The sequence below is a fragment of the Saccostrea echinata genome, unplaced genomic scaffold (assembly GCF_033153115.1).
Source record: "Saccostrea echinata isolate AGI-Se365-2 ecotype Australia unplaced genomic scaffold, CSIRO_AGI_Sech_v1 ptg000010l, whole genome shotgun sequence".
Taxonomy (NCBI): domain Eukaryota; kingdom Metazoa; phylum Mollusca; class Bivalvia; order Ostreida; family Ostreidae; genus Saccostrea; species Saccostrea echinata.
In genome coordinates, this window is record NW_026889759.1 from 5,784,988 (window position 1) to 5,812,765 (window position 27,778).

The window sequence follows — 27,778 nt, forward strand, 5'->3', positions numbered from 1 at the left end:
TGCAACCTTTTGTAATATTTATGACACATAAGTCCAGATTTCAAGTTTCGCTTAGTTGTTCATAGCAAAAGAAACTTTTGATTCTTAGGTGACTGTAAATATAACTATATCAATTCAAATAGTATTTTTAGTAGAAAAGAGAGTATTATAAAATATATCCCTATGGTTTCCCATTAAATTATTGAATTTGCCCTATTATACCCTATATCTCAGGATATACAGCCAAATAAAAAATCATTTTTGGACCAAAAAACAACTTGAAGGCCTTTCCAAGTAAATTTTTAATTTTATAAATTCATAGGTGAGGAACCGGCTAAATATAAATCAGGAAAAAAAATACAAAATTGATTAGGCTCAGATTCCCTTAAGTGCCGGATGGATTCCTTTTGTCTGATAGTGCGTAGGAGCCTGGTGTTAGAAGTCGAAAATTATACTGTAATCAATAGGCATTTCATGGAATTTTCAATATTGCTATTATGAAATGGACACTGACTATGTAATCTTAATTCATTCGCTTGTTATATGCAATTCTGATTCTCTTACAAAATGATGGACTTTTGGTTAAATGTTTGAACAGGATTTGGAATCTACAGCGAATTGAAAAGGGATGGGGTTATATTTACTTTGTTTTAGAAGTATTTGTTTATTCAAACAAAAAAAATTGAAGACAAAAATTTGTTAATTAACGGAATAAAAATAAGAGTTCTTTGATCAATATTCCACCATTTCATTATAATTGACCCATGTCGATTTATGTTTTGTTAAAATTAACGATCATATAGCACACTTGAATTCCTTTTTTCAATTTGCATAAATTTCATTCCAAAATATGTCTTTCAACTCTGAAATGGTGAATATTTTTGACTTTTAAGGCTGTCCATCTCTTAACACAATATTTGAAAGAAAAAATTGCTTGTTTTGACCCCCTGAAAGTTCAATTCATCAGTAGCGCACCTTATTTTCCAAAACAAAACAAAAATGATTTTGTTGCCAATAAGACACCTTTCAACTTAAGAATCCCTAATTAATGCATTATATAAGTACTGATAAAATACATCAGGAAGTAACAGGTAAACATTTTAACATTTCTTCAATTTCAGTCAATATTTAGGTACGTTGTGACAGTGTTAGTTACTAGTAGAGAATCTACAATACACAAAGTTTCAACAGCCTCAGATAGACTTCATTTCTCTGGAAAAAAAGAATATTTTATTAAACCAAAATGGTAAAAGTCTTTTGAGAAAGTTTTATATAATCTTATTTTTAAAAAAATTGCATATACGTCACAGGAAATGCATCCACGAGCTCGTTTTCGGTCAATTGTGAGGACTGGCGAGACGAGGGCATCTATCCTGATCGAAGTGAAACACGCGACCCTACCTTAAACGAGCCATTAGTTTATGAGTATGTGGCATATATCCCAGAAACAGATGGAAAAAGCACGTATTATAGTGGAGCCGTCCCATTGTTCAGAGGAAGTGAGTATCAATCAGTTCTTGCCGACTACACATATAGCTTTATCAAAAAGCCACAACCTTAAACATTAAACTGACATACGCCTATAAGGTCGTATTGTTCTTGATAAGTTTTTAGCTTTGTATTTAAAGAAAGAACATTTCTGTTAAACATTTAAATACGGAAACGATTTTCAATAGTTGCTATAAGAAATAAAGTTTCAAGTTCATTTATTGCAATTTTTCTTTTGTTCGTTTTGTCGCTTTTTTTTTTTTTTTTAAAAATGAAAATCTTGAAAAAATCGTTAATTCGTACGAAAATTAGATCACCAGAATGCCTTGAACAGCATTTCAACACGTGAAATAATTGAAAATTTCACATTATGCATTTTCTACCAACCACAAAAGAGAGGAAGTGCTTATTCCGAAGACAATAAAATACTTAAACTCTGTAACTTCCAAGGAAGACGGAAATAATTCAAACCTTTTCCCCTTTTTAGAGTTTGAGATTACAGATATTAATTTAACAAAAAGCTCTCTTGAAAAGGACAAGTTGATGCATACAGCGAGGAATTCTTCATGCAACGGAGTAAAGCAACAGACCGTTATGTGGCTGTTACTTAAAAAGTACTCCCATGGGAGGCCATAATAATAATTGTAAAATTACATAATTTTAAATAAGATACCAAGTTGTGAAAAATATATCAACTTGAACAATTTTCTTAGCTTTAGTTCTGTTTGTATAAGAGGTGATCAAAAAGTTCGCGAACTATCTCTATATTTACAAAACCACAATTCATATCAAAATATATACATTTGTGGTATCTCTCTATGATATAAACATACAGAGAGCAAATATCTTCATACATGTATGAAGTTTTTCGAAGGTCATAGGTCATTACGTGACCTAATCACACAGCTCAGTAATATCTACATAAAAAGACCTACTCTACTTAGCAATATAGCATGTTCTTTCATGCATAAAAATATACAAAATACGCAAGTAAAATAATAGTCATTTTATTTACAATATAAACGAGTATTTAATACAGTTCTTGATCGATTTTACAAAGAGAATAGAAAACTACGTGTTATAAGTTTCATGTCTGAGCTGCATAGTCTCAGCGTTTACCCTTATTTTTCTTGTAGACCTCTGAATGCAATATTTTTTTTTCCACTAAACTTTACGCACAATAAATTTGAAAATCTGTTGGAAAACATCAATGTAATGCAATCACGCCACAAACAGCTGACAAACACTGCAGTTTGGAAGTTCGGTAGGCACACCTCCATCATCGATCATCGAGATTGTTGTCTTAACAATGTAAGCTTTCGCCAGTGTCCCCGTGTCAACATCATAATAAATATACCTTACTGAAATCGGAGATTTTATGTTTGTTATCAAATTTTACTTGATTTCAAGTTAACTGGTCCGGATAAGTGTCTCCATCCATCCCTTTCCGACCGATATTCCGCCAACTTTTTATTATCAAACATCGGACGTGTTTCTTGTGTTTTTTAAACATCGAATATGGGTTCATATGAATAAAAAATTCCCAGATACCAATATGCTCACGATAATTGATCATAAAGAAGCCTTTCACAGAATATTCCCTTCAAAACAGAATCCTTTGCCAGATTTAGTTGATGCTAATCATACTATATTTCTTGCTTTTGGGTAACAAAGCTTCATTTATCAGTTTATGAATTTGAAGCGTAACCGCTTTTCAAACCGATTTACACCTTGCGTACGTTGTCAAAATCTACGACGAACAGTTAGTGCAATATTTATATTCGATTATATTCAATTGTCCGTCTCAAATGTATATATAAGTAATAAATAACAAGTTTAAAAACTTCACTGGGAAATGAAGTGGGTCGGTTCGTGATCAAATCTCCTGAGAAGGCCTTCGGCCTTCACAGGATTTGATCACGTGACCGACCCACTTCATTTCCCAGAGAAGTTTTTAAACTTGTTATTTATTTCTTAAATGAAATATGGCACAGATATAGTCATACACATGTTCTATAAATAGCAGATGTTATGTAATGTTTTGCTCCATGTTTTTGACGTCACAATGTGAAAATGACGTCAATATTTAGGTGACTTGTTACAAAAAATGATTGACTCAGTAGTCTCGAGCAATGAACGGCTGTTAAGTTTAACGTGTATCTTGGAAATTCCTTTGCAATAGCATATAATAATTTGTACAAGGTTTAGGAAGACAAAAGACTTGCTATAAGTGCAATCATTAATTGGATTGATTGTTTTAGTGAAGGAAGGGAGATGGTTAAAAAATGATGTTTGTTCTGTTGCCCAATGAAAGCAATCTGGGGAAGAGATGTGTCCTTAGTTTAGCAATTTGTTATAAAAGATTGCCAAGTTACAGTTAGAATAATAGTTGAATATCTTAACAATAATATGATTATTTTAAGTCCCTGAAATATTGTTTACTTTAGACTTTAAACATATCAGATATGATAAAAAGAAGGCGCCCATGTTTTATCCACGATGGATGATCGACGCTTCCAAGACAAAAGACTCGGGTTGTGATGGTCGTCATGCTGATATTCTGGGAAAGGATATCCTTATCCACCCTTCCTATTGCCGAGATTTCGCCATTTCTGTCAAATGCACTGTTCTTGTTATAAAAAATAACTTGCATAGTAAGAAATATAAGACTCAGAAAAATCTTTTAGCCTCTGTGAACAGAACGCTACGGAGCATGTCACAGCCTATGTCACACGATTCGCGCATGCGCAGAACGGTGGCAGATGTGCATTTAAATCGGAGAGGACTATATGTTAAAAAATAATGAACACTAAAACCTTATTTTATTTCTTTTATGGGAGTATTTCAATTAGTTCGCGAACTTTTTGATCACCCCTCGTAAGATCAAATCTGATCTGAAGCAACTTGGTGTTTGTAAATACCTATTTTATTGATAAGACTGATTTTTATAGTCCCTAAATCATTTCGTGTATTACGGTATATCCCCGGCGAAAAAAAAAGAAAATTCAAAATCATTAAATGAAATCTAATATTATCGTCAACAGGCGAGAGCACAGCTACAGAACTGCCTTTGCCAGTCGGCAGTGAGACATTAGACTTCAAAATAGAGATTGAAGTTCGAATATATGATAGATATGGCGATTTTGCCGTCTTTCATCATCCCGATACAGAAGTCAAGGTTCGTGATTTCTAGAAAATATAGCTCCATTGTGATTGTTCAACTCTTTAAAATCGGAACTAGCTACTCTCAAACTGAAACATGACGACTTTTGTTTTTAATGAATATTCATCGAAAATACATGAATATTCAGGTAGTACCAGACGCGAGCTTGGTTCCAGCTGATCTTCAGGATACGGGGCCCCTGGATTCGCTGTTTGGTTTATTTGACCGAAACTACACGATAACAGAAGCCGGAGGAAATAGTATGGCGGTGGTGAGGCTTGTTCAATCTACCGCCTCAATTTATTTGTCTGCTCGCTTACAGGTTAGCATAATACATATTCGCTATTATTTCCATTAAAATGGATAAATTGTTCTTTCATTCGCTAATTTCATTGACATTTGTACACAAACATTCAGTTTACAAAAATAGAGTGGTGACAAAGCGAATTAAAACAAGTTTGCCTTTTTGTATAATTTGTTGGACAAAGGCATAGCACTTTGCATGAATTACATGTACATACCACTTCAATCTAAAACAATTGATAACGTTTTATTTAATTCAAAGCACATGCTATTCTTTTAAAATTTAGAAAAAAAATCAAAACAACTTGCGAATTCGTTTGATACTATGAACATAACTTCCTAGCTCAACTTTAATTTATAGCCGAATGGAACTGTCACTAGTACGAGTGACTTGTTTTCTGGAGTGGTGGGACAAAACCATGTAATCGAGGACGTACCCATTGAACCGGCCCAGGAAAAACTGATTCAGGTACATTACCAAAATGAAGAGATGTTGTATTTATATTTTTTCTACTTTTGGAAATAACAACGTAAAATAACTATTGGTGTATGTTTTACTTCGTGAACTTACAATATTAATATAGTCAAACAACTCATGAACAGGATAACCGGAAGTTATAGATGAAAACTCAAAGTATTACTATGATTTTCAGAGAACAAGGCAATTTACAGAAATTCTTTTGAATGCGACAACGCAAACTCCAGCAACTAGTGACAGTCCGATGAGTGCAGCAAATGCTCGCCAGGTGGCGCGAAGTCTTGCTGCCTGTGTTTCTAATCCAATGATTGTGGATGATGTTTCTGTGGTAAACTATACATTATAATACATCAGTACTCTGTATGACATGCTAGGTCAATTGTTCGGTTATGAATTTTTCTTTAAAATAATTCTTTACCTTTTCCCGAAAAGACGCGAGCTTCTGAAGGAGTTGTTTATTTGTTCGATGTTTTAAGTATATGTATCTCATTTGACATACATATACGTTCTTTTTTCGTATTTTTTTTTTTTTTTTTTTTTTTTTTTTTTTTTTTTGAGAAAATAATTTTACATTTGCTGTTAAGTGATGCATAATATTAATGTCTAATAAAATATGTTAAGAAGAGTCAGCAAGAGAATTATGTCTCCCCTTCCAGGGGAGACATATTGTTTTTGTCGATTTTCTTCTTCTTCTTCTTCTTATTCTTCTTCTTCTTCTTCTTCATCCAAATTTTGTCAAGGCCGTAACTTTAATACCCTTTGACATTAAGACTTCAAACTTGACCTATTTATAAGGTCAAGGTCAATCTTTTACATCAAAATAGAGTTTAGCCCATAACTTGAGATCCCTTTGATATTAGGACTTCAAACTTGTAACATAGGAAGAAGACCTTGAGACAAAATGCAGTGCATTAGAATTTTGACCTTGACCTCTTTCTGCCTTCAATGTCAAATAGGGAAAAAACATGATCTGACCATAACTTGAGAACATTTTGACATTAAGACTTGGAACATGCAGAGGTGGTATAAAGGAGGGATGCATGCCACCAAAATTTTTGACCTTGATTCAATTATTATAAGGTCAAGGTCAATCTTTTACATCAAAATAGAGTCCAAGCCATAGCTTGAGTACCCTTTGATATTAGGACTTCAAACTTGTAACTTAGAAAGAAGACATTGATACAAGATGCAACACACCAAAATTTTTGACCTTGACCTCTTTTCTTCCTCAAGGTCAAATAGGGAAAAAACTTGATTAGACCATTACTTAAGAATCCTTTGTTATAAAGACTTCAGACATGGAACATGCAGAAGTGGTATGAAGGAAGGATGCATGCCACCAAAATTTTTGACCTTGATCCAATTATTATAATGTCAAGGTCAATCTTTTACATCAAAATAGAGTCCAGGCCTTAGCTTGAGTACCCTTTGATATTAGGACTTCAAACTTGTAACATAGAAAGAAGACATTGTTACAAGATGCAACGCTTCAAAATTTTGACCTTGACCCCTTTCTTCAAGGTCAAATAGAGAAAACATGACTAGACCATAACTTGAGAACCCTGACATTAAGACTTCAAACTTGGAACATGGAGAGGTGGTATAGAGGAAGGGTGAATGGCAACATTTTTTCACCTTGACCTATTAATAAAGTCAAGGTCAATCGTTTGCATGAAAATATAGTCTAGGTCATAACTTGAGAACTTTTTGACATTAGGATTTCAAACTTGGAACAAGGAAAGACAACATTGAGACTAAATGTAATGCATCAAAATATTTGACCTTGACCACTTTCTTCAAGGTCAAATTAAGAAAAACACAACCAGACCATTACTTGAGATGCGTTTGACATGAAGACTTGAAATTTTGTACACAGAATTTGAGTTGAGATGCACTGCATTATTATTTTTGACCCTGATCACATATTTGCACTCGTTAATGTTGGTAAAGAATGGGAGACATGTGTTTTTTTGTAAAAAAAAAAAAAAACAATACCCACTAGTTTTAATTTTTAATAAAACATTCTTTATGAACATGAAAACAATTTTGTTAACATTTTTTTAATAAGAATATTAATAAGAATATTACAGTAACATTTTTTTCAATAAAAATGTAACTTCACTCAATTATGAAGCGTTTCAGTTGAGATATACTAATTCGATATCCAGATGTACAAGTCGATGTACTTAAGTTTCTGCTAAAACGAGGCAAAATTCTCACTTTAAATCCAATTTTGAAGTCTTTACGAAGATGGTAAACATAAACGATAAATTCAGCCTTGACCGAAACCCTCATTCTCTCTCTCTCTCTCTTTTTTAAATTGCCATTATTATATTCCATCTCCCCGATTTTTCAAATACCTTGGGATTGGCTATCCACATGCAAGTTGGAAGGTGGAACGTGATTGGTCAAAATGTTCTGTACAACAATTATGATTAATCATGTTCCAAATTTAAGCTTGGATGCTGTGTTTAGCGAATTTAGTGGACAATTTAAAGTACATCAACTTGCATGACATGATATCGGGTTTGTGAAACACGACTTAACATTTCATAAATGAGCCTGATTATATTTTTACTTAAGAATGATTATTGCTGAATTAATTCAGTCATTATTGCACTAGCTGCATTGTATTGTAGTAAAAATGTTTTAATTTGTCCCGGCGTTAATTCGGGCCGACGATGGTTCCCGTTTCCTTTTAGTATACTTGTACGAGGGTTGTTCGGAAAGTTCGTGGACTAGTGCCATAAATTAAAACCGCTTTAGATACATCAATGATTTTGTAACGTTTAATTAGCATCATCTTTTTTATTTATATAATAAACTATACATCATTAGTTATATTTTTTTTAATAAATTGTTGATGTTTTTGAAAGCAATGGGATGTCCAGGCGGCGTAACCTCGAAGATTACGTTTTTTCTACCTGAGTGTAACTGAGAGAAGAGTCTTTTTTTTATATGAGCATTTGTCATCCAAAAATGCCGTTAATTCACTCATGTGGTATGACACAATTGTACCGTAAAATTTGCAATTTTAACCCCATGCTATAAGTTCTATGAAATTTTATTGTAAATTCTATATGAAATGTCCAAACAATTTAAGGGTTGTAATGACGTCAGAAAAAGGAGGTGGGTTTCTTTTTCCAACATTCTGTAAAGATTCACCCCCCTGGAAATATTTAAATTTGGCTACTGAAATATAAAATGCATTCAGAGTACTTGTTTTTAAATGCCGAAAAAGATTAGAGAGACGAGAGATGTAAAAGTAATGTCGATTTGTAGTAAGGATGTTCAAAGTTTGTCACGTCGAAAAGTGACGTTGATCATGTGCGATAGATGTTTAACTCCGACAAGCAAATATGCTGTTATAATCAAGTGAGGATCTTTCACTATGTGTAGATCTATTTACAATATTATATGCATTAAAATCAGCTGTTCATGACATTGTAAAATTGTATATTAAACAAAACGGGTTTGAATCCTTACTTAACTCCAAGGAATCTCACCAAGATAAGTGTATGAGGTAGAGAATGCGGACATTGAGAAACAATGACATCATGAAACTAAATAGCGACAGCGCTGGGTGATTATATAATGTCTTTTTTATTTTATGATTAGTTTGGTAAATATTCAAGGTATCAAGCTAAAATTTTCAACATATCTTCAACTTTTGTTGTTTTTTGTTCCTTAAAAATTTTGTAAGCATAATCTACATAGTATTACTTTTATCGCATCAGCATGATCAGTCCACAAACTTTCCGAACAACCCTCGTATAAACTGATCACGTAAAATCAAGCATAGTATGTTACCGCCCCTGTAAATTCAGATGTATGCTGATATCACTAGGCATTTGAGGATCATTGCTCCCACAAAGACAACAAATCAGTAACGTTATTGAAAACAATAATTATTTAAAAAAAAAAAATCAGCGTTAATTTGATTTTTGAGCGCATGGAATGAATTCTTGATGTTTTGAAATATCACGATATTGTTGATATTCTCCTCTGAGTTTCCTCAACTTTTGATGGCAAAAAATCTTATACTGTAACATTGCAAATGGCAGATAGTATGCAACTCACTGGTGTTTATCAAAGTAATCAATTCTTTTAGCTTTTCTTTCTTCATGTTCTACATGCTTTGCAATGCAGTAAATTTAAAGTTTAATTTATGAGAAAATGAGGTAAAAAATGAAATTGCTAAATTGCAGAAATAGGTAATGTGAAAATACCTAATATTTTAAACTTGGAATTTTCCAGGAGACTGCAGCTGAAGGAACTAGAGTCTTGATGGACAATATTCGCCAAGTGTCTTTTAACAACCCATTTCCAGTAGAGGAAATACAAAACATACAAGATTCTGCTTCTGGTAGGGAGAGATCCACAGATTATTTTCTGTTTTACATTCTGAATCAATAAATATTTGCACCCATCTACTATGGAATAATGGATTTTAAGAGATCTTTCATGAGCCATTTAGCCTTTTCTGGCGGGTCACAATTTAGTTTGATCAACAATCAGGTGGATATAACTGGTGAATCCTTTTTCTTTATTTGGAATTCAGTGTATGTTTGTTACTGTGCATGTGATATATCTTCGATCAGCTTAGGCCAAAAAAATATACTCAACTATGAAGGTAACAATACTTTCAAAAGTGTTGTACGTATTCACCACAAACCCTACACATCTCAAGAATCAACTAAGTCACTTTCTTGTTACGCATGCTAGCAAGTTAAATTCTTTATACAAAATTAAAATTCAGCTGTTTATTTTGATGAATCTTATGAATCGCAAAAATAGACCTAAATTATATCCCCCGATGATATTCTTCTAGCAGCCTTCTTTTTTCTGTTATTAGGTGTACTCGAGGCATTAAGCAACCTTGTAGATATCATGGTTCCCAGTGAGGTATCAGATCTGGAAAAAGAACCCACCCTCTCAGATGTCATGTCTGAAATCAATGACGCTGAGTTTTTTAGCGACGGAAATACAAATTTAGCAAACATGACAACAGAGGAAAAGAATTCACTCGCCGAGTCACTTTTGAGTCTGAAAAGGAAACACAGAGAAAATCAACAAAAGAAATCTCAAACGGTACAAAAAGTCAAGTTTAAGTTTGAATACAATCGCTCATTGATCTGAATTTTAATTCGACAGAATGTTGAGTTAAATTGTAGGGAAAATTAATGCTGACTATAATAATAATAATAATAATAATAACAATGTTGTGCTATGCATTTATTCAAATAATTTTAAGTTATTTCAACTTCTTTTGTTTTCATTGATAAAGGCAAAAAATGCAGGAGGAAAGATGTCATCAGCCATCCAAAATTCACTCAAAGCGAAATCCAAAATTGTCCAGGTAGGAACTGGTACAGACACAATCACCACTGATCAATTACAAATGTCGATCCAAAAAGACAAGAGAGAAGATCTGATAGGTAAAACACTACAGAGACGTGATACTGGATTAGAACTTGATAATGAGGTGCTCAACAGCTCACAGGCAAAGGCTGTAGAAGTATGGGTAAGTCAAACAGCATCTTAATTTAAGATTCATCTCATCTGTTCAGTTCGTAGTAAAGTCGGTGTAAGATTCATCTCACCCTTTTTTTAATTCGTAGTAAAGTCTATATATATATATATATATATATATATATATATATATATATATATATATATATATATATATATATATATATATATATATATATATCAAAATTTGTGTTTCCTGACGAAAAAGAGTTGTTTGAACAGACCATGCCAGTAAAAAAACATTATTTTCTTGTCTCTCCATTCCATACACTCCATCTTTATCGATTTTTTGAAAATATGGTTGTAATATGCCTATTAACATAAAATATGAAGACAAAGAACAGTGTCCAACAAAATAATACAAACGGGAGCAGTGCAAACACGGACCTCCAAAAACAGAGGTGGGATCAGGTGCCATGAAGGAGTGAGCACCCGCTGCCGACCGGTCACACCCGTCGTGTGTTCCTTGTCATGATCGGTTAATAATGGAAAAATCTGTCGACAATTCAGTGTAAATAATGGCTAACAATTAGTATGAAAAAACGTCAGTCAGCGTATGACTTAATGATAGATCGTATTTGCTGAAAAGGTCATTGTACCGACAAAAGAACCTACGAAATGATGACTTTAAACGAGACTTTATTTACTGTAAAAAGGACTTATTGAGAAATTTAGCAGATTAACATTCTTACAAATTCCCTTGAAAAAATTGTAATAACCCTTAGAATACATGAAAATGTTCTATTTCAAATGTTAAAAAAAATGAATAAATAATGATTAATAACAGAAGATACAGGAAAATTATTATATAAATATGGTTCATTTTATCTTGACAGATGACAGAATATAGGAAAAACCCTTACTTCTATGCTTCTGGTTCTGACACAGTTAGATCATCATTGGTTTCAATCCAAACTAGAGATGAAACGGAACAGGAAATAGACATTCCAAAGAATATTAAATTCCACAACAATGGAACAGTGTATGCAAAGTCTTTCTTTTTTACAAACATATCTGATGGCGAGGATCCCATGTTTTACTTCATCACAAACCTCGACGGACCGGATGCAGCAATAGTGTATGTCAAACCTGATGTATATGATCAATCTGGTCTTGGCGATCAGACTTTATATACTGCTTTTGGACGCATGGATACATATCCAGAAAGTAATTTGTACGATTATAAAACAGATGTTAAAGCTTCAAATTGGGAGAAACCCTTTGGTTTCAAAATCTTTCTTCCGGATAAAATATTTCGAAAAGGGAAATTATACATTGGATTAAAACCTAGAAAAGGTAAACTTTGCATTTTTTTTTTTCATTTTTATATACATATAAAACTTGTATCAAACAGCGGTGGATTTTAGAAATTTGAATTTAATTTTGAGCTGCATACACTCACATGTATATACTCGCATGTACATTCATCTGAGAAGAGGGTTTATAGAATGTTTTGGGGGATTTTATTAAAGAGATGTACTTGACAATTATCTTTTTTTCCTGTAGTAATTGACGAGTCTCAAAATACCCGAAGAAGAAAGCGAGCTGCAGTTAACAGCACCTCGCCCTCATTTGACCCCATAGAGTCTAATTTCAGCATAGCTTTAGCGACATCAGGGTGTAGAACATATGATGAGGCATCAAACCTCTGGGTGGATAACGGCTGTAAAGTAATGTGTATTTTTCACTCATGAAACGTAATCGTTAAATAAATAAGGATTTCTTAACGGTATGGTATAACACATGATTGATCTTGGAGGAAATCTTAAAATGATGATGAAAAATTGTAACCAATAATGTAACATGTCTTGCACTGCAGAAAAGTTCTTCTTCATTTATAATTAGTTAATTTATATATTTATATATTTTTCTGGAAAACAAAATCAGGTTCTGGATATCTCGACCTTTAATGAGACAGTATGTCGATGTTCAGATCCTCCAGGGACTATGTTTGCAACAACTTTTTATGTACCACCAAACAAAATCGACTTCCACGCAGTTTGGGGTAAATTCGACCCCGAGAATGCAGCTGTTTATGGCACTATCGCTGCCTTACTTGTAATTTATTTTATAGCGTTATTGTATTTGAGACGAAAGGACAAACAGGATGTTACCAAGGTATAGAAAACCGTATCCAGTAAAAAGAGAAGACTTCTCTGCAAATGCCTTTCTGTGTTTATATTATTTTTTTAAATATTAATTAAAAAATTGTTGTGATTTATCATGGTTAATAATTCAAAGCTGTTAAACTATATTGTATAAATAATAAAATGTAACTCAAGACTCTACCAAATATAATATCCTTGTTTTTAAATTAGAAAAAGAAAACTTAGAAACACTTTATGATGCTTTTTGATAAAGTCAGAAAATTTTATAATGCTTTTTGGCAGTGGGGAACGCATTTCTTGGTGGACAGCGAGAATACAGACGCGTACTTTTACTTAATCACAGTTCAAACAGGACTCCGACGTGACGGCGGCACAAAGTCCAACGTTAACTTTATTATAGGGGGAGAAGACGGTGATTCCGGAGTCCGGATCCTTAGTGATGGGTACACTCAAGTAAGTTTATGACTTCTTAAGTTCATTACTTATAATTGACAAAACACTCAGACCTTTCTTTTGAGTTATAAAATGTCACCATTGTCATGAAAGTGTTACAAAATATTATGCCATATTACAGGGGTTTCAAACTGGAAGCTTACGAACATTTTTAATGGGTACAAAATTTTGTTTGGGTGATCTGACGTATTTTCGAGTCTGGCATGATAATTCTGGGACCGGAAACGAGAGGTCTTGGTTCTTAGATAAGATACTTGTAGACGATCTGCAGAATGGAAAAAGGCAAGTGGATATTTTTGAAATCAGTCTACTAAGTTTAAAAAAAAAATAAGTGCTTATAAAATTAATCTTTGAAAAATTTATGTTTTCCTCATTCTATGTTTCTTTTAGATACGTATTTTTGTGTGATAAATGGTTAGCCGTCGAGCAGGATGACGGGATGGTGGAACGAATTCTCCCGCTGACTTCAAATCAAACGCTGACTTCCTACGATCAGCTGATATCTGAGCATGCGCGATTTAACGCAACTGAAAACCATTTATGGTTGTCTATGATTATACGTCCTCAACGAAGCAACTTTACGCGAGTTCAGAGACTTACATGCGCTTATGCATTACTTTTTCTCACAATGATTACAAGTTGCATGTTCTTCAAAACAGATGATGAAGTTCGACCCAACCAAGTATCGATTGGAATAATCAAGTTTTCTCTAACAACATTTTATATATCGTTTATAAGTATTCTCATCGCTACGGTGCCAATTTTCATAGTCACTTTTATATTCAAAAAGTCAAGAGCCAAAGATACGGTCACAAACCTGTCAAATTTGAAAAAGGAGAAAGACAAGAAAGAATTTAATGACAGGAAAGGAAAATCTCTGGATGATGAATATTATAACCAAGAGGGAGAGAGTATCAACTTCTTCAAGGATGAAAAATTACCGTTGCCTCATGGCATGGTTTATGTTGGTTGGGCTATTCTTATCCTTGCAATTGTCACTTCTGCGTTTTTTGTAATCTTATACAGTATGGAATTTGGAAAAACCAAATCGGAAGAATGGCTTTCAACGTTCGTCTTCGCTTTCTTCGAATCGCTGTTTGTCTTGGATCCAATAAACGTATTAAAGCATATCAACTTCATTTTATTAAGTTCAAAATTTATCAACATTATGTTTGAATTTGTTATTGTCGGTTTATGCAATTATTAAAATATTAATTCTTACGCTTCAAATCATAATGTACTAATATAAATTACTGAACAATCTCGAAAAGTACAATTTGGCTCTTTGTATGACATTGGTTTATTTAATGCTGCATGTTTCTACAAATCAAGTCGATGACAAAAACCTTCAAATAGTACTGTTCTATACCGGACACCTCTCTTTTTTCTTAGGTGATCGTTATGGCGATTCTAGTAGCCATATTGTTTAAGAAACCCGTCGACGGAAAATGCCCAAACGTTGATCTGGACGTTATCAAAACTGCTGCTGAGAGAAAACAGCAGAATTCTTCTAGAATTTATTTAAGTAAGTATTCCTAAGATAAACTCGTCTCTGTCTGTCCGTCTGTATATCCATCTGTCAATCACAAGAATTTTAACCTTGGTAATAACGTTTCGAATGAGAGAAGATAGGGCTTTCATATTTCACTTGTGCATTACCTGTGACAAGACCTTTAAGAAAATACAATTGTTTTTACCTCTTGACCTTGACCTACTTCTCAAAAGATTAACTTCGGATATAACTCTTGAATGAGAGAATACAGGGCTTTCACATTTCAAATTTGCATTATCCATGACAAAACCTTTTCATTTTTTTTTTTATTTTTGGCCCTGTGACGTTGATATTAAAGTTAAACCTACTTCTTAAAAAGTCACTTCAACCAACTTTTGAATGAGAAAAGAAAGGACTTTCGTACTGTGATTTTTGATTCCATGACTTTGACATTTAATTTCTTTTCAATAAATTTTGAATTTAGTAATGTATGTAACTTTTGAATAAGATAAGATGGGGCTTTTATACTTCTTGTGTGCAATACCTGTGACAAGACCTTTCTGAATGTACTATTTTTAAAACTTGACATGGAAGTTTGAACTACTGTTCAAATATTTTAATCTTGGTCGCAGCTTTTGTACCTGAAAAGACGGGGCTTTTGTATTTTTACAAGTGGATTATCTGTGTTAAGATCTTTACAATTTTACTGTGATTTTAACTTAATTTCCTTGAAATTTGACTTACTTTTCACAAAAACTAACTTGGCTGTAATGTTTTACCAGAAAACATATTACCTCCAAAAAAAAAACAACTTCTTTTTAGCATGATAAACAGACAAGGTAGGACAGACAAGACAGTTACAATATGCCAAATGGTTCATTGCACCTTAACAATAAAACTCTGAAACGGGGGGAGGGGCGCATTTCTCTGAATTTGCTTGTTTTCACTTGCGGTGTATGTCCCTCCTTTTCTCCACATGTTGGAAGTCTTATTATATTTGTTTCAATCAACCGTTTTTTCCCGTTGGTCGAAAATATTTAACATTTTTCTCTTTAAATATAGCAAAGACAATCTTCTTCAAAGAAGATGGGTGAACAAGGCGGGCGAAGTGCCTATAGTGCGACAAACATGAAGTGAAAAATAAAATCTCAATTATATAAAATTTCTCTTTGATATTTCATCTAACATTAAAGTATATTTTATTGTTAAATCTCTACAATTTACAAAAATCTCACAAAGACTGAAATTATTTGCCTACGAAATAGCACACACACACTAAAGAGGACAAAAAGGATCATTTTCTCACACTTTAACAAATTTTTTCGATATGAGTGGGTCTTCGCTCCATTTTTTTGAAAGTTGATCTGAAAAGTTTGCATAAAAATATACATTTTTTGGTTAACAAAAACATGGAGCAAAGACCCACTATACCTTAAAAGTACACTTTTATGACAAAACATTCGCATCTTTCCGAGAAATACTTGAAGTCCATTAAGTCAAGGGTCATATCACAAACACGATTTAAATGCCACTATTCATCAGGAGCTGCGTGGCGTAGTGGTTAACGCGCTAGTCTCAGAGCAATATGATACTCCGGGTTTTTATTGTTAGGGGTTCGAATCCCACGAATACCATTTTATTTGTTTAATAAAAGAATTATTTTTTCCGAGATTTTTTTTTTTCAGAAAAGTTTTGTTGGTCATAATTTCATAAATTTCAATAATGAGAACTTTATTTTAATTACTTAATTCAAAAATAGAATGTGATTTTATTAATATTTGAAGCTATAGGCATTCTGCACGCCTTGTTCACCCATCTTCTTGGGATTATTATAATAGCATCTTTAGGAAGGGGGGATAATCTTTGTAAGATTTGTAGTTTGCAAGCCTTTGAGGCGGAAGCGTTGGGACCAAAACGTCCAAGATTATTTTTTTTCAACATCTTCGTTACATTTTAATATCTTGCGGACATTTCTTGAGTTTTGATCACATCGTACTTATATATAGGTGGCAAGAAATGTAATGAATGATTTGTCCAGATGGTTTTTTTATTCGTAATTTTATTTCAATATCGTAATGGACCGATGTTTCTTAAATAAGAGTTATAGATTTCATACTTTTGTTATAGTCACACTGCTGATTAACATAGAATATTGCGTCTGCTAGATTTTCAGGAGGTGAGATGTTTAAAGAATTGATTTACTTTTGATTAATAAACAATGATGAACAACTAAGGTACAACCTTCAAACATGGGTTGCGAATTTTACAAGGGTTGCGAATTTTACAAGTATGACGTAAGGTCCATATTGCTAGTTGTAACCATAGTATCGAATTGATGGATAAACTTGCTGCTAGAAATGAAAAAAATCGAAATAGAAAATTACATATTAATACTATGAGGAAAGCTGCTAATTATCTGACAGTTGGTCACAGAAATTACTTAAGGTCATGTGGTGGACAAGGTCGTTGTTAAGCAAAGAGAATTTCTTTGAAGGAAAGAAGGAGGGACCCACTAATTTATTGAACATTTGATCATTACTTGCCCAAAGTTACCTATGACTAATTGGTATGATCTTAAACCCAACAGAAAGTTATTAATTAAATCAAGGTTATTAGAAGAGCAAGAAAAGATCGGGTTATATATATAAGCTTGTATTATTATAATAGATAAATGCGAAGCAACATGCAATAATGTATGGGTTTATTCTTTTTATACTCTGATAAGGGTCACTCAAGGCCTTATTTTTGAATATCTGTTTCTGCATTGTAAACTATCGTAAAAAAAAACTATTATAAAACTGTCATTGTAGCATTCCGAAATGAAGTACTGTCCAGCAATGGTCCACCGGATGAAACTGTCCTAGATTCACAGCGGAAGTTACGTCAGAATGAAGTGGCAGCTCAGGCAGTTTTTAGGAGACTCGTGATTTACGCCGTCTTTGTGTTCATTGTCTTCAGCATTGGTTACATAAACAGAGATGCACGATCATACAACCTCAGGAGAAGTATAGACAGTCAGATCTACCACTCTACCAAAGGAACTTACGGCTTTGAAAGTGTAAGTGTAAACACTTCGAACTACCGCACTACAATGATGACATCACAATGATTACTCTTTTCGAGAAAGAAAAAATTAATAGCTGAAATATCGAGAGATTAAGAAATCTTAATAGATTTTTAAGACTTGAGCAATCATTTTTCTTATTGCTCGTCTCAAACATTAATTAAAGTGTGCATACAAAGTTTGTAAAGGAGGTAACGCTTTTTGATAAAAAAAGATATTTAAAAAATTATTTGGTGTTTCCACCAAAATATTGACGTCATTGCCATAGATAATATTGAGCAAACAATCAAAAATAATATTGACATTTATTGATGAGATTAAAATATGAAATTTTCTGATAAGTATTCCTAAAATTTATGATGACAATATGATGTATATGACTTATATATTTGGGTATCTTAACAGATAAATAGCGCCAGAACGTTTATACAATGGTTACGTCACACACTGCTACCTCGTTTGTTCCCAACCTCGGATATTCGTGGTCAGTCTATTTCTGTCCTGGACAAACAGTTCTTCTCAGATTTCAGCCAAGTACGAGTTGGACCAGCCCTTTTACGACAAAATAGAATGAGAGAATGTAAGTACACATATAATAAATTGTATCGAGTAAAAGGGAGGGGATTATATATCATAACTGGCGAATTAAGAAGAAAATTTAGTGACAATGTGATTACTAGAGTTATCAAAAATGCTGCAAAAGTTGTTTTTTTTGTAATTTAATTACAGCAAGTTGCAGTTTCGTGGTTGATTCACACCATCGATGTATTGATGCCTACGACTTTGACAATGAAGATATTGATGATTATTGCGTGGGATGGATACCTACAAATGGTTCCTGTGGTAGCTCTTTGACAGACAGAGCTTGGAAACACACGTCATCTAACGAAGTCTGGGGAATGCCATTCGAGGGATTAAGAAGCACATACGCTGGAGGGGGGTATATGATCCAGTTTGAAAAAGACATTGTTGCATCTCATAATATCATAAACGAACTTGAGCAAAATCTTTGGATCGACAGACGAACTCGATCAGTGTTTTTGGAATTTACTCTGTATAATCCAAATGTGAATCTCTTCTTCAACGGAATTTATCTGGTTGAGTTTCCTGAATCAGCTGGTGTCGTCACGTGGGTCAATCTTCAGGTTTTCAGACCATTCCAGGCTCTAGGCGCTATCGGGACTTACGCTCTGTTGTGCTATTTCATTTATGTTATCTCCTTGCTGATTTCAACTGGTCGAATAATATATCGATTATCGAAAAAGCGAAGTAATTTTTTTAAGGATACATGGAACATTGTTGATCTCCTGTCTACCTTTCTAGGGGTGATAGGAATCGTCTTCTGGGCAGTGCGCTATGTCTATGCAAACAAAGCATTGGATAAATACTACGACAACAAACTTGATTTTATTCAGTTTCAACATATTGCATTCTGGGATAATGCTTTTGTTGTCGTAATTGGAATTTTAATTTTCATCGCAACGATCCGGATTCTTCAGATTTTAGGATACAATCGAAGAATGACACAGTTGATTGCTGTAATTTCCGGCGCATCGAAAGACTTATCGGGTTTTGCCATCGTGTTTGGCATCATCTATTTTGCATACGTAGTGGCGGGGTATCTTCTTTTTGGGAAAGTGTCTGCCTCCTATAGATCGTTATTTGTTTCGTTTGGAAGCCTGCTTAATTCTATAATTGGCAAAAATCATCTTGATATATTGCGCGGTGCGGGGGTGTCTCTCGGAGAAGTGTACTATTTTACTTACATACTTATCGTTATTTTGGTACTTATCTCTATGTTTGCGGTTATTCTAAACATAAGTATAACAGTAGTGAAACAAGAAATACAAGAGGGAGAAAGTATCTACGGCCTCACGAACGTCGTCAGCGATTCCGTCAAAAACATCATTGGAATGTTTATGAACATTGGTGGCAAAAGTAAATCCACAGCCTCCGAGGGTAATGAATCAGGTACGATTTCTTTTTCCTATTTTCAATTTCGAATATTGATTACATATGAAAGTTCTTCTTTAAAGTTAGTTTAAGCATGTACTGTACACGGGTTAAGCCTCTTTGTTCGACGTTAATTTTTGTTTTCAGTGCGCAAGTACGAACTCTTGCAATCCAGAAAGCCAGATTTCGACCCTCCAAATATCGTCAATCTTCTCCAAGACATATTTCTGCAATATGGGAAAGATGGATTTGTAAGCTGATTGTTTTTCTTAATCTGTAATATTAATAAGCAATACTATCCAACTACATATCATCAACCAAATATAGGAAAGAAATATAAATTTAAACGATTCAGCATTATTAAATATTCGCAATATATTTATGATTTTTTTAACCATTCTTAAAGAACTACATGGAAAAAACTCCGGAGCCTTTTGAGCGCCCTGTCACACAGACGGAGTTGACAATACAACTTGATGAGAATAATGATGAAAACAACGATGATAACAACGAAGACGTTTTAAAGAGTGTCAATGAGGATGAAGATCTGACGATCGATGACCGATACACCAAAAAAGTGCAAGGATTTTCTGGATACCTTTGATTGAAAAAAAAATGGAATGATTGAATGATAAAAGGAACTTTATTAGCAGTATTATATTACCAGAGTGATGAATTTATCAAAAATAGTTTTGAAATAAATCATATTTTTATTTAATTGAATGTTTATGTCCACTTCTCGAAGATTTGCCAAGATATTGAATCCGTAGATCGTGTTTTTCTTTCAACAAAGTCTTTTTTTTATATATATAAAACGAATCGGCATATGTTAATGCCGAGAATAAGACACACAGCTAAACTATGAACACAATCAAATGTAATTGAATATTTTAGATTAAATTATGTACAATGTCCAATGTAAAAGAGATTTTTTTTTTCGAAATATAATAATAATAAAAGTGGCATTTATAATGACAGAGCATTTTACTGTCTGTATTTTTTTTGATTGATTAGTAATAAACTAATTACATTGTAAAAGGTACACGTTTCTCATTCAGCATATTGAGTGAACGACTGGGTTAAAGATATGTAAATTTTGTCCCTTTTGTCACGAAAAAATTCAGAACATGCTTGCTGAATTAAATTATTACATTTCTTTTTGATATAAACTTGTATTACTCTATTCAGACAAGAAAAGAAAATCATGTCTTACCATTTCAATAAAATTCGTTTGTTGTGTTTTGGGTGTAAAAAACTGTTTTCTATATACATAAAAGAGAGAGAGAGGGCGATTTGATGAAGCTTTATGATTTAAATTTTGCATATGGTCTCTTTAAAGAAGAATGGAGATTATTATTCAATGTTATTAACAGGTATTTATGTTTTGGATAAACACATTTAACCGATGACTATTAAACTAAATGACCTTCCTTTGAAAAAATATTTTTTTTACAAAATTCTCATACGGTGTAATGTTCAAACATTTTGCCTAAAAATGCAGTTCGTTCATATTATATATTCGTATAAGGTACAAAGATAATTATGCATTATGTGCTAATCAAAAGTAGACCTTTTCTTTTTCTTTCAAGGCTTTTGTATAAGTAATAAAGTAAAAATTGTTCAAAATCAAGTATTAGATATTTATCAATATTGTCAGTATAAAAATTGACCGATATACATTTAAGCAATTAATTTCTTTCTTGTTTTTGTCATATTTATTCCACATGGATAATTTGAGGACATTCTTCAGATTTAATGGATGAAAACAATATCGAATCAAGTTTATTGAAAAAAGATGATAATAGATGTCTAAAGGTCCTTTGTATAGAATGCTTTGTTGTTATCCAATGTTTGATATATCTTTGGTAAAATATGATTCAAACAAATCGCCATCTCCAAACCCGGAAAACACACAAGAAATCCGAAGGAACAAAAAAAACCCCCAACAAACTAAGGTTTACTAAACGCAGCCATCCCAACCAACCCCATCCTCATAAATACTTTTAAATAAGATCAAAATTTTAAGTGCGATTAGCAAGAAAAATACTGCTCAGTATCGTTGAAGAACGATTTTTTTTCGGGGGAGGGGGGACTTTTTGTCCTTTTGTATAGTGTCTGCAACATCGTATTTCGACCCCTTCCTTTATAATTAGCACTAATGGACCAATTTTTATTCAAATTTGCAACAAGCCACCCATGGACGAAGGGAATTCAAGTTTGTTTAAAAGAATAGCCATGCCCTCATTCATGGGTGATGATGAAGGGAAATGAAGAATGGGATGGGGTGATAAAAAAAATCTCTCAATAACCGCTGAGCCAAAATAATTGAAAAAATGTTAATTTTTTTTTTTTTGGCTTGTTTTTTGTAAAGAGTTGGTTAATTTTTTTTCTTCAAGACTTGGCTAAGTCAAATTTTTGGGTAGGACGAGGTCAAATACGTTGCATGTAATATTTATAAAATTGAACTGATTTATCATACATTTGTAATATCCATATTCCAAAAATTGAGAGCATAACTCTAATTCAAATGAACTACGAAGTATCTGATTTTTTAAATGATGATGTTAGAAATGTTTAATAATTGCTTCCAAAGAAGTAGTTGAAACGTTACTCGTGACCTGAACCCCTCCCTACTCTGTTAACTAGGAATTAAATAATGTTTAATCTTTCCAAAAAATTTCAGGCACTGTATTGCTAATTTGTGAAGAAAAAATGTATGGCTAGTAATTCAGAAACTAAATAATCGAATCATTTTCATGAATCGACCAGATAACGTTTTCCTGATTTTAGTCATATTGACATCTCTTAAAAAAGGCAATGAAGAGGAGCGGGTATAATTATGTTTTAATGCAGCTACTAATCTTGTAGTGTAAATGTTCAATTGAAATAATTTAAAACTCGTCATTGTTATTGACGTTTGCGTAAACAAATTTACGTTTTATGAGTATTAGAAATGACATTTAAACTTAATTTATTTTATTAGATAGAAATATACTCGTACTTTGGTTAATATTATGTATTATATTAAATAAATGAACCATCATACACACATCTTGAACACTTTGCAGGTTTCTAAGGTTGCAACCAAACTGATCAATAGACTTTTCGGCAAACTATGTACTTTTGAAGATTTCATTTGATGGACATGCTGTGTCGTCGATGACATCTCTGTAAAAAAATGTACTTATATTTTAAAAAATCAATCATAAAAATAAGGGGGATGTGTCTTAGAAAAATATTTAGGGTGTATAATTATATATTTACATTTCCAAATATTTTTCCTTAACATTCTTTGCAAATTAGAAAAAGTTCCCGTTCTCATGAACTAACGTGGGATGAGTAAGAATATTTCCAATGTTAGGTAATTGAAGTAAAAAAAAATAGTGCAAACATTTTCTTTTTTTGTTAAAAAAAAGATCGTTGAATGACAAAAAATGTGTGGCAAGTCATCAGAGGAATAATGGAGATATAAAATATGAATTTAATTTTTGAGAATTCATAAGGTACATGAACTACAACGCTTCACGCCTGCATATTCATCATGAAGCGCTAACGCGCTTAATGAAATATGCCGGCGTGAAGCGTCGTAGATCATGTCCTAATGAATTCTCAAAAATTAAATTTATTTCTTTTTTCTCCACAATTAAGTTAAACTTTTCAGAAAACTCTTTTGTTCGTTGTATTGATATCAATAATAAGTAGTTATTTGTCATGTACTATCTAAATGATATTTAAGACTGAATACATTCAAAATAAAAAATGGTAGCTATAATTAAAAAAAATGCCTGAGTTATGAGAAAGTCAACACAACTTTCTAAGTCCAATGTTTCCCTTTGAGAAATCATGAGTGATCGATCTTTTATGACAAACAACGTTTACATAATAGTGGAATCATTTAATTCCACAAGCACGATAGACAACTAAAGGTCTCTGTACCTACAGAAAATTAAAAGACCCCTTTCGGTATATCATCATTGTTGCGCCAAATAGATTTAAATCAACTATTTAAACTTTTCAAATTTCTTTTATAATCCTTAAATAGGGACTCACGGAGGGAGAAGGACTTGAATGATGTTTAAGAAACAACCACTTCTCCCTTCTGTTCATACAGGAAATCAAATAGGTGTTCATTAATGGTTCAATGTTCGGTAGATATTGGAGAGTGTCTCTAGGGCTGGAATTGCACAGAGAAATGAACAAACAGTATTAAGTGACCATCTTAAATTCAAATTGAACGCCTGTTTGGTGTGAAATGAAGTGAAATGGGATAGAAATCGTCTCTAAAAGAAGGAAAAATTTCTAAATTTCATTTTTGTTTGATTTTCATGAACGAAAATATGAGGAATTATTATCCAAAGTCTTTTGAAGCTGTAAATTAAATATAAGATGGCGTATTGCGGTACGGCGACAAAGTGGGCTAAGGTTGGTTTAGTAGCACAATACATCGGACTAGCGTTGTTTCTGTCGGGTTTCAGTACTATAGGATGGATGGCTACCCTAACTATTCAGAACAACAAGGACATTATCGTCGGTCTCTTCAGGATGATAGATTGTTCCACGGGCAGTTGTACCACACAGGAACGCTCATCTGCCTACGAAAATAGTAAGTATTTATGACAACATTTATCCACTTTGACTCAAAATACACTGTAGATAATTGTGGTAGAAAAGGATGTTAAAAATGTTTTGAAAGATATAGATGTAAATCTTCAAAATATACTATGTTGGTCTCCATAATTTATATTTCGGATAAAAGTTTTTTTTCTCCTTGTAAGGAGGCTTTCCAACTTTGGGAAACATTGCGCTCTCGCTAATTCTTGCTTCAATCACGAATTTTGTCGCTTAGATGTTGTAATAAGCACTGATTTGCATGAAATACGTCAATATTTTGGTAAAAGCTAATGTTGCCTCAATCAGAGAAAATTCAAATGTTTACTATTATTCATAATAATATACATCAAGAAATTATTTTTGATCAATCTGTTATTCCCAACTGCAATAACCATAAAACAATTTTTATGATAATATAAAAAAAAATCCTGCTTATCAGCCACTTCATCCCGTTCTTAAAACGGTCTACTATACCTATACTGGATTCCTAAACTTCATAAAAATTCCCACAAAGATATATAGAGGGTTCCAGTAAATGTTCTACCAAGCCTTTTTCTTTACTCCTCACTAAAATAATAACAGCAGTGAAGGAGAAACTTCAGGAGTACTGTACAATAATATATTCGAGAAGTTTTGTAAATCAGATGTGGATACTTAAAGACTCCAAGGAACTTTAATAAATTTAATATCACAAAATTTTAACAAAATCAGTAACGTCTAAACGTACTTCTCAAATCTTTATGCAACCATTCTCCACGATAAATTAAAGTCCAGTGTTTTTGACATCAAAGCTGCTTTTTCGATATAAATGGATATAAATGGAGCTAGTAAATTTACTTACATTGTCATTTGCAAAATTATTTTGTTGAAAACGTTCTTAAACGCTCTGAAGTTGATATTGAAAAGATGCTTGAGATTCCGATTGACAATATCTATGTAGTTTTTTGAAGGTCAGGTTTTCCAACAGTCTGTTGGAATTGTCATGGGTACCAATAGCGCCCCTTTATTAGCAGATGTTTTTCTTTTATTTATATGAAGCAAAATTTATTCAAAAACGTCTACATGAGAAAACACTTGCTTTGACCTTCAACTCGACATTTAGATATATCAACGACGTATTATCAATTAACAATATTTACATTCATTCATATGTCGACTCAATGTATCCCAGTGAACTTGAAATAAAAGATACCACAGTGTCTGACACTGTTTCTTATTTGGATGTTAAGCTAGAAAAAGACGTCAATGAAACCTAACTACAAAACTTTATGAAAAACGTGATGGTTTTATCTTTTTTATCGTCAACTCCCTTATTTATGTAGCAATATACCCTAATCACCTAATATGGTGTTTATGTCTCCCAGTTGATTTGATACGCAAGAGCATGTACAAACAATTTCTAAAATGAGGCAGTTATTGACAAACAAGTTGATGGAACAAGAAATCAACAGTCCCAATTAAAGTAATCATTTTGCAAGTTCTATGGTCGATACAATCACCTTGTCAGCAAATAGTCTATCAATTAGTCGAATGTTGACTGACTTTCACTGAATTGTTAGACCATTATTTACACACTGAATTGTCTACGGATTTTTCCGTTTTCCCGATCATGACAAGGAGCACACGGCGGGAATAACCGGTCGACAACGGATGCTTACCCCTCAATGGCACCGGATTCCACCTCTATGTTTTTAGAGGTCCGTGTTTGCTCTTCTACTAGTAATTGACCTCTTAGCTTAATAACTTCTCGTTATCTCAATATTTCATCTCTATAACAATATTGAATCTATAAGAAAATCTGGTCATGTTCTCATGTGTAAAATAGCATTTAATCTTTCCAGGTGGTCGAGATGGCACACTTGGCCTCATGATTGTCGTTTTGATAGTGTCAGTAATAACCACAGTCCTGTACAGTATTTATGTTGCCGCGGAGGGGGCTCGATACAGAACAATGATAATTACCATAATGTGCTTTACTTTCTTTGCAGGTAAATATATTTGCCTTTTGAAAATGAAATACTTTTTGAAAACTTTACGATGCTATTTTCAATCAAGATTATAATCTTCTACTTTCAGCTCTATTTATTCTGATAGGAGTAATTGTTTATGCCACCGCAGTGCCTACTGATTTTTATGCTTCCTACTCCCTTGGACTTGTTACGATAGCATCGTTTTTATTCATCTGTGCCGGTTGTATGTTAATACCCGATATCAAAAACAAAGTTTACAGACGCCGAAGTCACACACGTGTGGTCAGAACTCCCTCCACCCCAAGCTTGCCTGAGATAGAATCGCCTCCACCACGCTACACCTCCAGAGCTGAATCCCCCGTATATTACACTCCCCGCCGTCCGAAAGGCGTCTGGATTTACAAAGAGTATGATGATCATTCAGCATACACGCGTAAACAACGGTCTACACCAAGGGAAATAAAACGCTCATACTCTCCTCCAAGAGAGGTAGTCCGTGTTCATCATGTCCGGGGGCCCCCGGTATCTCAGATTTCGTACGCGTCACCCCGACGTTACGGTACTCCACCATCTGTGCAACGCTACGACTACAAAGCCAGATAGGACAAGGTTAAAAAGACAGTGAGAACAGGAATCACTTTATTAACTCATTACAACCAACGAAACCCTTCATTTTTTTACATGAAGTGAAGGATGTTCATTCCATGCCAGGATTTTGTGATTTTTTTATGTCTCAAAATGAAGCTTGAAATTGAAATCTTTTCTTGCAACAATTTACATTTATGCTTCTTAATAAGACCCAAGGTAATTTGAAGTTTGAAACGGCCTTGTAAATAGTTGATTTGTGCTCCCCATAAAAGGACAATAGATAACAATTTAAGAGAAATCAAATTTCCTTTAAATTCACCATAAATACCATAACTCATTAGCATGAGATTAAATTGGAAGCGATCTACGATATCTTGCAATGATATCATGCTTTGTGCACGACAATTTAAGTTGATAGAACTAAAATACCACATAAGTATCAAAAACATGCAATTTTTATATGCCATACACACTATCTCTTAGCCTAAAATATGTTTGTTGATCAATTTTTAAACTTCTTAGAAAATGTATAATTGATGTTTCTATTTACATTTACAACATATTTGAGATTTTTTTTTTAATAATTTCCCCCATAT

The 27,778-nt window shown here is 33.2% G+C and overlaps 2 protein-coding genes across 2 annotated transcripts in view; both read left to right on the forward strand.

Annotated features, from left to right (window-relative positions):
* Window positions 1–20,772, forward strand: part of LOC133184507 (uncharacterized) — a 34,126-nt gene extending 13,354 nt beyond the window's left edge. The window contains exons 11-30 of the mRNA XM_061319596.1: window positions 1,290–1,478; window positions 4,512–4,645; window positions 4,779–4,952; window positions 5,295–5,402; window positions 5,587–5,739; window positions 9,669–9,777; window positions 10,267–10,502; window positions 10,699–10,935; window positions 11,780–12,239; window positions 12,450–12,613; window positions 12,831–13,061; window positions 13,334–13,504; window positions 13,626–13,786; window positions 13,895–14,621; window positions 14,897–15,029; window positions 17,807–18,054; window positions 18,466–18,640; window positions 18,790–20,031; window positions 20,161–20,264; window positions 20,420–20,772. Of these exons, the coding sequence (XP_061175580.1) occupies window positions 1,290–1,478; window positions 4,512–4,645; window positions 4,779–4,952; window positions 5,295–5,402; window positions 5,587–5,739; window positions 9,669–9,777; window positions 10,267–10,502; window positions 10,699–10,935; window positions 11,780–12,239; window positions 12,450–12,613; window positions 12,831–13,061; window positions 13,334–13,504; window positions 13,626–13,786; window positions 13,895–14,621; window positions 14,897–15,029; window positions 17,807–18,054; window positions 18,466–18,640; window positions 18,790–20,031; window positions 20,161–20,264; window positions 20,420–20,617 (5,354 nt within the window). The 3' untranslated portion in view covers window positions 20,618–20,772. The remainder of the gene's footprint in view (window positions 1–1,289; window positions 1,479–4,511; window positions 4,646–4,778; window positions 4,953–5,294; window positions 5,403–5,586; window positions 5,740–9,668; window positions 9,778–10,266; window positions 10,503–10,698; window positions 10,936–11,779; window positions 12,240–12,449; window positions 12,614–12,830; window positions 13,062–13,333; window positions 13,505–13,625; window positions 13,787–13,894; window positions 14,622–14,896; window positions 15,030–17,806; window positions 18,055–18,465; window positions 18,641–18,789; window positions 20,032–20,160; window positions 20,265–20,419) is intronic.
* A 3,627-nt stretch (window positions 20,773–24,399) lies between these two features.
* Window positions 24,400–27,197, forward strand: LOC133184632 (uncharacterized). The gene is made up of 3 exons (XM_061319714.1): window positions 24,400–24,616; window positions 26,466–26,612; window positions 26,701–27,197. The coding sequence occupies exons 1-3, from the start codon at window positions 24,400–24,402 to the stop codon at window positions 27,195–27,197; spliced, it is 861 nt and encodes a 286-aa protein (XP_061175698.1).
* Window positions 27,198–27,778: the final 581 nt, after the last annotated feature.